At 41.3% G+C, this 14255-nt stretch overlaps 1 protein-coding gene across 1 annotated transcript in view; it reads left to right on the top strand.

The window, feature by feature from the left end:
• The window catches only part of MAD1L1 (mitotic arrest deficient 1 like 1), a 384158-nt gene that overhangs the window by 115805 nt on the left and 254098 nt on the right, over window positions 1-14255 (top strand). The window contains exon 10 of the mRNA XM_054391055.1: window positions 2985-3129. Coding sequence (XP_054247030.1) covers window positions 2985-3129 — 145 coding nt within the window. The remainder of the gene's footprint in view (window positions 1-2984; window positions 3130-14255) is intronic.

Here is a 14255-nt window from a genome sequence, read left to right as displayed (position 1 = left end):
TGAGGTATTGGCTGGTTTGTAGTGTTTAATCTCTGAATTTTTTTTTTCTTCTGTTCTGGCACTAATCAGGATAAGTTTCCTTGATAGAAAATAATATTTGCAGTAAGGTTTCTGTAATGTGATTTAATTTATTCTAACACAGTTGATGAGGTTTTTGAACTCATATTTACCTGATGCATAAAAAAGAGTATAGTTGAACAAACTCTGATGAATCTTAAGTTAGTAGCTGAGGTTTCTTGCTCTCATTCTACCCTGTACTTGAGGCTGACCTGTAGCAGACTTGCAGTGACATAAAGACTGGTGAGGCACAAGCCCCATGGAAAATGGGGATAAGTGTTTTAAGCCAAGGATTTGGGGAGGCATGGTGTGATGAGTCTTGCTGTTACATTTTTTAAGATGTCACCCAAGTTGTGTTCATGTACTGGTAATGACTGTCAGCCTGAATGGCCCCTGAAGGGTATTGTGGAGTGAGCAGCTGAGGTGTGAGCACAGCACACAGCTACAGTGTGCCAAGAGGTAACCCTCTAACAAAAGGATGGGCTGGAGAGCAGTGGTGGGTAGCTTTAAAATTTGGTAGCTGTAGCTTCTGAATGATGTAGGGTTTGTGCACTGCAAGTAATTACATCTTGGGTGACATATGTGTGCTTGTCACATTTGATGTTTCATAGAATCAGCCAGGTTGGAAGAGACCTCCAACATCACCCAGTCCAACCTATCACCCAGCCCTATCCAATCAACTAGACCATGGCACTAAGTGCCTCATCCAGGCTTTTCTTGAATGTCTCCAGGGATGGTGACTCCACCACCTCCCTGGGCAGCCCATTCCAATGGGCAATCTCTCTCTGTGAAGAACTCCCTCCTAATATCCAGCCTATACCTCCCCTGGCACAACTTGAGACTGTGTCCTCTTGTTCTGGTGCTGGTTGCCTGGGAGAAGAGACCGACCCCTACTTGGCTACAACCTCCCCTCAGGTAGTTGTAGACAGCAATGTGGTCTCCCCTGAGCCTCCTCTTCTCCAGGCTAAACAGTCCCAGCTCCCTCAGCCTCTCCTCATAGGATTTGTGTTCCAGGCCCCTCCCCAGCTTCGTTGCCCTTCTCTGGACACATTCCAGTACCTCAATGTCTCTCTTACACGTCTCAGTTAATGCACTTCATTTTATCTTATATTTCACAGTACACTAGGACTCAACCTGCTCTTTGTCATCTTGGGATATTGGTTTCTAGGAGATTTTTTTAATATGGATTTATTTTGTAGAATCTGACAAGAGCTGACTCTCTGTCTGGTGGAGTTTTTTCATTGTTCAATAGAAGAAGGCTAGTGTTTCTATTAAGAGTGCATGAGACTGATTTTGAGATGCTTGCTGATGTGGGGATGGGGAAGGGAGTATGCAGTGCAAGGCTGATGCTGCTTCATGTTCTGTCACCACATTGCTCTCGGGCACAGGTTCCCTGTTCAACTGATTAATTAAAAGAGAGCCAAGGAAGTAAAGGTGCACTGATAATGAAATTATCCATTTTCAAATGCAGAATTGAGGCCCTCTTGATGAACTTTCCCATCTGCATACAACAATGGAGAGACTGGGTCACATTTGGTCCCTGATTATTATATTGGTGTGTGAATGGTTCTAAATTGAACTGGACATTTAAACAGGCTTCTAGTTTACCCAGTGTTTTAAAATGCATGTTTTTCTTCAAGGAGGAGGATTTTGAGGTAAAGAGACAGCTGATTTGGGGATTTTGGTGAATTCCTTCATATATTTCCTAAGAAGTACAATTTGGTGACCTGGCAGTGCAGGATGTACTTGATTCATACTAAGAGTGTCTTTTAAGACAGCTTTCCCTTTCAGATCTGTCTAAATGGTACCTTAACAATAGTGCTATTTTCTTTTCTTCTTTCTACTTATTTTATTTTAATTATAATGATAAAGAGTATCCCTCTGTAGCACTTGGAAATTTCCCAGTGCTGTTTTAGCATCAGAGAAGCAAAGATCATCTGTTCCTGAGTAAGCTAGAGAGGTTGATTTTGATCTTTCTGGCTTGCTTACGGGTTTTTGACTTGTGTGTAATAATTGTTGTTTTTTTCATGTCCCACTCACTCTGTCAATACTCAGAGCTAGTGCAGTCCTGGTTAAACTTCTCAAACTTAGATTATGAACTGACTCATAACAGTCACAAGGATTATTTCACTCTTCTGTTACTGATCAAGTACTTTGCCAGCATACTTGATCTGTGATGAGACTCTCGTTGTGTGCCTTGGAACATCTGTCCATTAGTGTCCCAGCAGTAGACTGAGTGTCTGAAGGACATGCATGAAGAACTTCTCCAGGAATGCATAGATAATTGTGCATCACCACATCATGCTGCACAGAGAGCTGAGAAGAAAAGGGACACAGCTATTCTGGCTTGATTGAGAATCATATCCATATTGCAAAAGGAGTGCTAATCACCTGGCCTCAGAAGGCATTTCTCTTCCAATATAGGTTGCTGGCAAGAGCAATGTGCAGGTGGTGGCTGTAATTACTTCCTGAGTGTTATCTGTCTGTCAAAGCTGATCATATTAAAACTCAGCTTTACTTCTACTTTGTTAAAAAAAAAAAAAAAACAAACAAAAAAACTTGAAAAGGTGCAGTAGAACCCAAGATCGTGTGTTGTTTGTTGAAAACAAGGCATCTCCTCAAATGCAAACTGGTTGATTTTGAAATAGATATGCAATTATTGAAATGCTTTGTATACATGAAGTCTCTGTAATTGTCTTGTGCTGAGCAAGAAGGCTGTCACTGAGATAGTTCTTCTCTCATATCTTTTTCCTGGAAACAGCTAATAATGAGTCTGCAGCTCCTCAGTTTCCAGTGGTGCAGCCGCAAGATGAAGTGGCACCAGCCCCAGTGTCCTGGCATCATGGTGTTGCTTCTCCTCTCAGGCTTTTCTGATCTGACTGAGGGGCAGAGGTCAAGTTTTCACAGGTCTGTCTTATCTCTCTCAGTGCACGAATCCTGGAGAAGGCCCGGCAGCAGCTGCAGGAGGAAATGCTACGGATTCAGAGCCAGCTCTTGGACGAGAAGAAGAAACGTGAGCAGCATGAAGCGCTGGTCAGGAGGCTGCAGAAACGTGTACTGCTGCTCACCAAGGTGGGGTTTTAGATTACATCTGGAACAGCCTGTAAGCTTATTTCTTTCCTCCAGGTGCACTCCTTGTTGTTTCCTCTTTATTCACCTCTGTAACTGGTACTACAGAGGTGCTATGGAGGTCTTTGCTGAGTGTGTGCTGTAAGGAGATATGAAACTTGTCTTTAGGACTGCATTAGAATAAAAGTAACAGTACATCCTAGGGCTTTGCTGGTGTTCCCTCCCTGGGGGGCTCATGCTATGTCAGAGCTATGTGACTTGGTCTCAAGCTTGGCATTTGTGCAAGGGCAGAGAATTGAATCATGTTGTCACTAGAGCGTTTTGAGGCACTGAAGGGAATTTATAGTGGCTTTGGCTGCGTCGCCTCCTTCCCTAAAGAGAACAAAACGCCGGCACCTTGTCAACTGTTCCTGTGGAAAAACAATTTACAGAGAGTAAGAGATTCGCCTTCCTCTTGTGCTGGAAGTCTGTTCCAATGTAATGGTAGGCAGTAGACCAGTAAATTGAAAATGCTTTTTAAGATTCTTTCTATAGGATATATCAAAGAAGTCTGCATTATCCTGTATCAGGTATGCTCTCGTGATGAAATTCTATACAATAATTTTGAAGTCTGTAGAGCATTGAAAACTTTATATTAAAATGTGAGGCCACGCTTCCCCCAAAGGGAACAATAACTCTCTGTAGTCAGAATGATAGTTACTTCACTTTCCAAGAGTACTCCTTACAAAACTTCACTCATCTGAGCAATCTCCCTGATGTTAAAAAGCTGCTCACGTAAATCAGCTTCTGTGTGTGCATAAGGTCGGACTCGCTCAGGGCGAAAGAGAGGCAAGCACATCACTCTATGCAGGGCAAAAAAAGATGCTGGTATGGGAGCATCTGAGCAAGAGGCAAGAGAGCTGTTCCATTGCTTGTGCTGTAGGCTTTAATTTTCAGTGTCAGCTAAAGCATTTTGATAAATTTTAATTGTGCTGCACCCAATTCTGTGTTATACTGTGTCGTTGTTAAGCCAAAGAAGCAGTAATATATGGTACAATAAGCAGAGCTTCTTGAAGCATGAAGCAGCCACTTTCCAAGAGGATATTCTATCAGATCTTCTGGCTGCAGAATTTGATGCCAATGTGTGTCACATACATGTGAAGAGAAAAATGACAGCAGTTCTTTCTGCTTCATGCTGAGGTAGGCACTGCAATCAGGGTGAATGGACCAAGCTCTCTCCATGGAAATAGAAAAGGCTTCTCATCTCCTCAGTATTTCTAATCCTCCCAGCAGCAGATGGACCTCCATAGTGTTCTGGTTTGGCAGTGGCACAACTGGATATGAGACAGGTGGATACTGAACCTGTTAAATATCCTTCCTTTACAGCTTTCTCAGCTGTCTAGCATTGCACTGGGCCACTCAGCCCTGAAGGAAGTTTCTCAGATGGTTACTGAAATATTCCTTTTGTTAACTTATTTCCAGAGCTCAGCAGAAATGTGTTTTGTAGTAGAATACAAAATGTCATTACTTTTCTTTAAGTACTGGACAAAAAGCCAACAATTTGTCATGTATGGATTGTAACCTAATTTATATAGAAAGGCAGAGCCTTTGCTTTGTTTGCTATCCTCCCCCTGAAGAGGAGTAGAAGGTAAGTTGGAAATATTCTTCATCAGACCATGGCAAATAAACTCAATGTGCTCAGTGATTCTTCAACTGACCTGTTTTAAAGCAATAAAGACAAGACTTTGCTGTTCTCTGAAAATTTATATTCCATGCAGAGAATGCTAAGGGTCCTTTGTGAAGAAGGTGTATTGTGGTACTTGGGCAATCTATCCTTGGCACTGTTTCTCCCACTGGTTGCTCTTCTCATGCAAAATCAGAAGAAGGAATTTCATTTAATTAAAAAAAGTATGATATTGTGATTTAAAATGAGATTGAGCAAATATATTGGCTGTTAAAATAATTATTTTACATTGAAAGCATATCACCTAGAATGGTGTTTAATCATCTAATTAGTGGCATCAGTAGTACAGTGTGCTTCTATGTAATTTGAGAAAGGAAAAGATGAGCTCTCTCTATTGAATCTTTGTCTTGTTAAATAAGAGACTGTGAAAATCTAATTTGGGGGAGACTATTATATATATGATTGACTTGCTCTTGCTTTTGATAGTGTGATTTCTGCATTTGTGTACATTTGACCCTCCAGAGGAGCAGTGAATCAGGGCAAATAAGGTTTGAAAGGCCTCAGATGCCTTTGATGGTGCAAGTTTAATGCAGTAACAGCTATCCCTTCTCTGGACTCAGATTGTAACCTGGAAGTCTCAGGCCTTCAATATGGTTGGTGTAAAAGATCAATACCAAATAATAAGCTGTTCTTCATTTGATAACACCAGTACCTATTATTTTAGTAGTAAACATACTGTCTGCAGGAGGAACTTGTTTTGCTGCTCTGATTCCTTCTGAGCTTAGTTGCAGGACTATTGAATTTTTTTTCCTCAAGATTCAAGCAGTACTGTCAGGCTGTCACAGATTGCCTGTCTCACTTGTTCAGTCTTGTTCATTTTCTGCTTGCCACAGTCTCTGGCTTTCTTGGTTGCTTTTATATTTCCATTTCAGTGCATTTAACTTCTCCCTCCATTGCTTACTCCCTCACCTCATTTGCATCTTTTGGGCTTTCTTGACCTTTCTTGGGCTTTTCCAGTTGGTTTACTGTTTGGAGTTGGCACAATTGTCAGTCTTGGATAGCTTGATGATTCACTACAAATCTGGCAGAATTGAAGAACAGCATTCTCTAGTCTTGGCCATACTGATGCAGCAGTGGTCCAGCCCAATCAGTTCCACCTCTGACAGTGGGCTGGCATAGGAGCTGCATCCTGGTTATTCCAGGTGACAAACTGCTGTTTAGAATGTGTTAGTTGATTGCTTTCTCCCATATGTCCTTGTAAATCAGGGCAGTACTTAAGTTTTCTGATCTACATGTTTTCAGTGAAACATAAGACTAGATTTGGACACCCTAGTGGCTTTTTCAGACATTGATGGCTTGAAGGTACCTCCTGGAGGGTCACTCTATTCACTTAAAGTGATGAAAAAGAAATTGATGTTTGAAAGGATATATTCACTTGCTCTTCTAGAAATCCACTTGGCTGGATTTGCTGTCTGTTGTGCTGTCTTTTTGCCTCAGCTTTGCTCAGAGTTTTAGGGAAATCTTTAATCTTTGCTTTATTACCTGAGGTAGTTCTGATACAGCAGCAGCGGGAGATACCTGAAATGCTGAGGAAAGACCTAGTCCACCTCTGCCCTTTTTCCTGTTTGATTTACTGTTGTATTAGCTTTGAATGCCATGTTTAGCTACACAGGATTGTATTTGACTTTTGTGTTATCCTTAAGCCTGTATTTCTTTTTCTGAGAGCTTTCCACACAGTTCCTGGTCTTTGTTTATGAAGTAGGCTTATTAAAACCAGTCAATTCTGCTACTGAAGGGCTAAAATTTGGATCTCTAAGGAACTTTTATATTACATGGAGGTCTCCCAAAATGAAAAACCCTTCTGAAAATCCTTGTTTGAGTGCAGGCAGCTGATTGAGTCAGTATTTAAAGGAAAGAAAGCTCTGGTCTGTTGTTTCAGGAGGGCAGCTTTCAGAAGGCACAAATCAAACTTGCACAGGAGAAGTAAGATTAAAGTAAAGCAATAAAGAATTCCCAAAGCTCTCTGATGTGGAAAGCCAAAATTTGGCTTGCATGAAGCTTTTTGGTGTTGTCACCTCATCTTCTCCTGGTATGATTTGACCTGGTTGGAATCTGCCCTTAGCTATAGTTGTTATTTTGTTGCTGTTAGGGTTCAGACCTGCAAGATTCTTCTCCTGCATGCATGCAGTTCAGTGACTTCTTAAAAACACTTCTGTGCACAGAGCTGGTGAACATGAGTGCACAAAGCTGCAGAGTGAGTAGGAGCAGCCTGCTGCCTGTGTGGTGGATTTGACCAGAAAGCAAACACCCTCCTTGGCTGCAGGTGATTCATGATCCTTCACACGAAGCTTTTGCCTGTTTGCGTACGCAAGAACTCCAAACGTGAAGTCCGCTTTCATTTGCTTCTTATAACTTATCCCAAATGAGTTCAGCTTGCTTCTGAACTTCATCAACTATGTGCATGTAGGCTGTCCTAATTGCATCCCTTGCTCTTGTCTAAGGCATAACACAGCAAATGAATTGAGCTGATTGTACTGGATGTTGTTGTGCTGTGTTTATTTCCCGTCTGTGCGGTCGTCTGCCTTTGGGTACTCCCCAGCCCGCAGAAGAGGCTGAAAAATTCCATTTTGTTTCCTGAGCATTCAACCAGATCACATGATCTGAGAAGAAATCTGTTTCTATTGAGACATAATTTAGGCCATCACCATAAAGCTGGAGATTAAACAAGTATTGATTAACCAACTCCATCTGACTGTTCATACCACATGCTCCTGGAGATATCTTCACAAGAATCAGTGCAAAGTATCTCAGTGACTCCCAGAGCTGAGAGTGGCAGAAATGCATCAGAAATGGGACTGGGTAATTAAACTGTTCATTAAGCATGGCAGATGCAGAGTTCATGACTTGATTTGCCATCTGCTTTGTTTTGTAATCAGTAAAGATTTGAAATAATGCTGATGGTTGCTCTGTCATATTGGGTTCTGCATTGTTGGTTTTTTTTGAGGGGGTAGATAATTTTTAAAGCATGAGGAAAGATCTTACAGTTTCATCAAAGAAGATGAAACTGTATGTAAAAAAGTAGCTTTAAATATTACACTTGGCAATAAAAACAGACACTGTCAAACAGATGCCTTGTAACAGACCTTCTCTGGAATATTGCACCCTGTGCTCTGCATGCAGGTAGCAGTGGTGGCTTTGGGGCAGAACTGGGCCATTCCTCTTTGTTATGGACAGTATCAAATGCTTTCCCCTGACTGCTACGATATGATGCTTCTTCCATTCTTTGATCCACCTCATGAGTCCATGTGCATCACTTAAGCACCACCATTACTCATGCATCACCTGCTGTGATGCCACTCCTCATGCATTTGTTATCTGCTGTCAGCCTTACCCTTGCCAATCCTTTCCTTCTGCTCATCGTGCTTCCCCTTCTTCACAGATTTTTATATACCCATGGAAGTTATCTTCCTTTTTACACCTGCAAATAAATACATTTGAAAGTGATTCCACTGCTCCTTTTTCTGTGATCCAGCAAGGCAAGTTTTGTCAGGTGGGGAGGTGCCTACAAGATCATCCAGCATGCTTGAGAAGAGGGGGGAGACAAGGCATTCTGTGTTTGAAAGAGCCTCAACAGCTTTTTAGATTGAGCACAGTTCCCTTTAATTTCAACTTGATTATATTAATCAGTTAAATAAATTCAGAGAAAAGGTGATTGGTGGTAGTTATGGGTAAAGGGAGAAGGCAGGAAGGGAAGAGAGAAGATCATTAATGGCTGTGGGACAGAGAGAAAGCAGTAATTGCTGCCTGCAGAGGACAGGGGGCTTGAACAGGCTGAATTGTAATTTCTACTATCCAGTAACATCATGAATTTTAATTCCCAGGCTCCTCTTGTCAGGTGCCTTTTAAAAAGGATGAGGACTAACAGGTCAGAGATGAGGGAGATGCTTTCATGTAACAGCTTTTTTGAAAGCTTCATGGTCATGGTTTACACAGGAGCGCTGGGGTTGCTGCATAAAGCATGCTGAGCTTTGTGAGGAGAAAGTGGGATTTGGGGGTTTGATAACTTCTGCTGCAGACATTTTCTTTTGGGGTTGAGAAAAGACATTTTGTGTTTGCTTTTGTTGGCCTCTAACAGCCTTGTGGCTTATGAGGTGGAGGTGCTTCAAGGAAAGAGAGTTCTGGGAGAATTTTTTTTAACACTAGATTTTAACTTTTTTTTTCCCCCCCCTGTACAACCCAGATTTGTTGTGATTTTTCTGGGTAACTTCTCCCAGTGTTTGCTATGTCATGTTTTAGTCCTGATCCACCAAACCACTTTCTGGACCTTAGGCAGCTGCCTTCAAAATGTAAAAGTGTTGGAGGTAATTTGCTGTACCACTCTTTGCCTCCAGTGGATGCTCTGCAAGGACATTCTGCAAATACTTATTCTGACAACACTTTCCCTATCTGTTGGTTTTGTTTTTTTTTTTTCAAATGTTTGTCACTGGTCTACTTCACCTTTCTTAGTTATCTTCCAGTCTGTATTGTAAGGACTGTTAAACCATGCTCTGACCTTTCCTATGTAACAGCCTCCTAGGATCTATTGACCTGATTTCAAATACTTCTAAGTCTCAGAGTCTGAGAGTGATTTTTCTCCTTTGTCTGTACCCCCTAATTTGTCTGCTTCTGGGTTTTATTTAGCTCGTAATGGAGTGGTCTGACCCTAGTTTTCATGGAAGTTGCTACAGAAAAGAGAAAATAACAAATAATAGATTTTTATCATCCTCACTGCTTTACACAAGTCACTCATCTCAGCAGCTATAGAAACATGGCAGTGCTGGTGCTTCAGCCTGCTTTCCTCACAAACCACTCATAACATTTAATGAAACGGTTCCATCTGCAGTGCTTGCCCTGCCCTTTCTGTAGCCTGCTGATCAGAGTCCCCCAATAACCCAACAGCAAGTTTTGCAGAGGTTTGTACAATGACTGACTAACTTTGTGCTGATTTATTCTTGCTGCTTCCTTATGTTCATTACAAGATCTTATTTTGCATGCTTGACATTTAAAAATATTGTTTGGGATGTGTTATTTATTTTGAGACCTTTATTAAGCGACCTTAGTCTAAGAGTTTAATTGTTACTGATAGCTAAGAGTATAATTACCTCAGTAAAATATCATGACTATATTAAGCAAATGGAAATTGTCTTCCAGAACAGGGTGAGTACAAGCCATTTTCCTTTGAAACAGGCTGTTCCATGAGGCCTGCTAATGTCATTTACTAAGAGAATTGCAGAATTTCTCTATAACGAATGAATAAGGAGAGCTGAAATCGATGGGCTTGGAGAAGAGACTGTCTGTAGCAGTTTGAAGCAGTGCACAAAGGCTCTTTGGCAGGAGGAAGTATCTTTAAACCAGAAAACATCCAAGGTTCTCAAGTGAGATGTACAGGAGAAATGCATGTTTTCTGACACGGGCTCCCAGATGAGCAGATGCTTGGCTTTGCTTGATTTTTCCTTCTTTGATACTAGATTCTTTGCTTTGCCTGATTTGGTCATGGGTTTACTGCTCACTTTTTTTACTAAATGAAGAAAGTAGCCAAGTTGTTGAATTCTCACTTCCTTATCCTCCTCCAAACCATCTTTTCAAAACCTAAGTTTCTGACTTCTCAGTCTGCATTTGTTGGAAGGATCTCTGGATCTGAGTTGTCTGAGCTCCTTCACTGGCTGTGGGCTCTGCAGATGTTTGGATCTGCCTGTGCCTTCTTGTATTCCACTGGGATCCTCACTAGTGAGATCCTCTGCCCTTGATTTGATGTTGCCCTAATTCTTCATGGCTAATGGATAAATTTGCCTTTTCACTGACTTTGGGTATTCAACTTCTTTGTGTACCTGTATGGATATCTATAGGAATTTGTCCTGCAGAGGCAGCAAGGTGATATGCTTTGTTAGAGTAGAGCTTGGTCACCTGAGGGCTTTTGACATGGAAATGGTGAATGTTAGCTTCAAATGACCAGCCTGGAGGCAGGAGATGAATTGACTTGTAGGCCTTGCTTCCGTTTTCCTCTTTTAGAAGTATGAAAGAGCTCATAAAAATTACCTTAGTAAGTTTCTGGGAATCAGTTCTGTGTAATTCTTTCTCTTGCCTTTTTATGTATGTGGTAAACCTTGCAATGACAAAAATACAGAGTTCATTGCTACCTTTGTGTCTGATGTTTTTGAGGTGGAGGCATAAGGACAGCCTCTGTGCTCTTATTGATGTTATGTCTGACAATTTATATTTAAGCAAAGATTTAGAGGGTTTAAAAAAAATTTAACAATTCAGAATATGCAGCAAAGTTAAAAGTTATGTGTTGTTTTATGAGGTATTTTTGAAGGGCTATAGAAACATGATCTTTTTTCCCCCAGAATACTGACTGGATTCTGCTTTGTTCTACCATCACTAGGTATTAACACTCAATCCTAAGAGGTTAGATGATGAAAATTAGAAATACACCCATAAAAGAATTTATTTGACCTTCAGTTCTCATATTTCTCTGAGAGAAAGGGTTGTAGGACTTCTAAAGGTAAAATATTCAATAAAAAGAAATTAGGTTAATCCAATGTTATGGCTGAGAATTTAAACTCACCCAGGTCAGGTAATTCAAAGTTATAGTTCCCTTGATGCGTGTGCTGTAACATTTATTCCTTAGCTCCTCAGCCCTGAATTATGAAGGATGGTTGAGTGGATATGGCAGAAAAGCAAGCAGGAAGATAGATGGGTGGAGTGAGGGGATTACTGTTCTGGGAAGCTGGGTGGAACAAGCCTCACTTCTGCACATCACAGGCAAGAGAAGGGCAAACAGCATGAGGTAGACAAGTGAGGTAGCTGGCCATGGGCTTGGGCAGCATCCAAGGACAGGGCAAGGGACTTAGAATCTCTCATCAACAGGCTTTAAAATACAAGCTAGAATAAGCTGCACAAAAAGTTTTTTTTTTAATTTCTTTGTTCCTCAAATATTTGCGGTTTGAAGGCATAATATCTGTGCCTCTTAGAGTGGTGGTGCTGCCACAAGAACTGCAGCTTTGAATCTCTGACTTCTCTCTGTTTTAATTCTCAGCCGTAAAACTGGATTAACTGAGTTTGCTTCAAGTTGAAGAGGATAGGAGAGAGAGATAATTAAGTAATTGCACAGTAGCTTATTTCAACATGTGATGTGAGCCTCTGGTAAGAACAGCTGCAGTTCTCAGACACCAGTCACTCCCAGCGTCCTTTCAAATGAAGACCCAAAATCTTTATAAAGCTGAAGGACTGTCTGGAGAATTGAGGAGGTTTGGATTGCTCCTGGCACATTATCTTGCAGCATTATTTTGTTCAGTGTGTGCTCACAACATCTCAGGTCAAGCATTGCTTAAATTAGTGAATGTATTAGAAGTCAAATGAATTTTTGCAAAGAGTTGTGGAAATGGTCTTTGAGCCATGATTTGTTGCATCAAGGAAAAATTGACTGTTCCCTATTTTATGATCATTAACTGTTTCCTGTTTTATGAGCATGTTTGCTTAGGTGGCATTTCAGAGACAACAAGAGTGGTTAATAAAAAGTATAGGAGATTTGAAGAATTGGGCTGTTTTCAGTTATGAGTTCTGATTGATGCCATGAGATTATGTTATTAGTTTCTCAATATATGGAACACTTGCTGGGTTTTTTCAGTGTTGTGTGGGACATCTAGACCAGGAACTGTGAAGAAGCATTAGCCATAAATTTTCCTGTTTGGGTGGAAGCAATTTGGGGCAGTGGGGGAACTGAGGCTTAATTTTCTCTCTGTATGAATCAGAGCCTTAGGATTTCCCCAGACATACCACTACCTTTATTGAAGTCAGGAATTTGGAAGAGGATTAATAGGTAAACGAAGTGTGAGCATGAGAGAGGAAAAGAAAAGAAGCTTGTTACATCAAGATAATCCTTAGCTTCCTGCCTGTCAGGAGGAGAATGCTTCATTCCAGTGCTCTACTATCCCAGGTATAGGTTCCCATATGCAGCACTGAGGAACAGGGCACTACACCCTGCTTGGCCTTCTAGTCAGTATGATTTTTGGATGTTACAAGACTGTGTGTAAGGAATTGAGGCAAAGGGGTTGAAGTACAAATGATGGAAAGGGGGAACATTTTTAAACTGATCACTTTTCTGCAAGTGTTTGAGGAGGTTTGTGCTGATCTCGTGGCAAGGAGCTGCAAACACCTGGAGGGCGAGGTTTGGCATCAATGGCAAGTATATTTCAGAGACAGATTTGCATTCTGCTAATTTGCTTTGACAGCCCATGCTGCAACTGCAAGATCTGTTGTTCTGCTGCAGCTGAATGCTCTTCCCCCCTCCACCCTTTGCTCCACCCAAGATGTGAGTACAGCTTCCTCCGTTCACTTTCTCCACCCTCCTGATGGCAGTCTGAAGCTCATGTTCTCCTGTCCCGAGTGCCTGTAAGGAGCTGCAAAAACTAAATATAGAAATAATTGGATGACAGGACTCAGGGCTCACTGTCCTTGTGTGCATTTGCAGGAGAGATTCAGATTACAACAAGCAGCAGGGTCTCGGTAGAGCTTTGGGCTACCTGACAGCAAAGCACGTAGGTTTGGAGGTGAATGTCCAGTGTGCCTGAAGCCTCATGGGCTCAACATTCAATGAACAATGTCTTCATGTCCCTCTGTGGGACAGTGCCAAGAACTCATTCCCCTTTCAGGGTGAGCAGATCCTCCTTACTCCATTTCTCCCTCTGAGCAGCAGAGGCTTCCTCCCACTGGGAGATGCAGCTGGAAGAATCCATGCTCCTGCACCCTTTCTTCTGTGCCTCAGATGGGAGACATCTGGGTTACGAGTAGGATTAGGACTGAGAGCTGATTGTTATTGCTTACCTGGATGGGAGAGTAGCTGAGAAGAATAATTCTGTGGATTAAACATGTGATTAAATTAAAGACAAGCATGTGACATGGCATTTGTTTCAGTATGTGCCCAGAGCATGGAGCTGTGTGCTTCTACAGGGCATCTGCAAAACCAATTGGCAAAATCAATGTGCAGTTCTCAAAATGATCTAGGGTCTGAAGCAGGAACTTAAGCAATCTGACTCTTCTCAATTGTTTTTTCAGAGAAGTCCATAAGCTGCAGAAATTTAGTTTTGTGCTTGTAACAGTAGTTGTGCTATGTAAATAATATTTTCAGTTTTACAGGCAAGGAAACATTTCTGGCTTTAAAAAAAAAAATAATTTTCTGTTGATAGTGTACTACCTTTGGAGACCAACTTTCCAGGTTGACATTTCTATTATATTAATTACAAAAGAAGAAAAGCTGTGCTTGTTTTGTCATTGGGAAATGCCATTTGCAAAGATATTGGAAAGCTGACCTTGTCAGAAGTGTTATTGCATTATCCCTCTGTGAGGGCCACCACAACCGAATGGCAAGGAAAAAGTGACCAAAGAAAAAAGCAATTTCAGGGAATAGAATGAAATCAAAACAAAATGC

The sequence above is a fragment of the Indicator indicator genome, chromosome 22 (assembly GCF_027791375.1).
Source record: "Indicator indicator isolate 239-I01 chromosome 22, UM_Iind_1.1, whole genome shotgun sequence".
NCBI classification, from domain to species: Eukaryota; Metazoa; Chordata; class Aves; order Piciformes; family Indicatoridae; genus Indicator; species Indicator indicator.
This window is presented reverse-complemented; position numbering and strand designations above follow the sequence as displayed.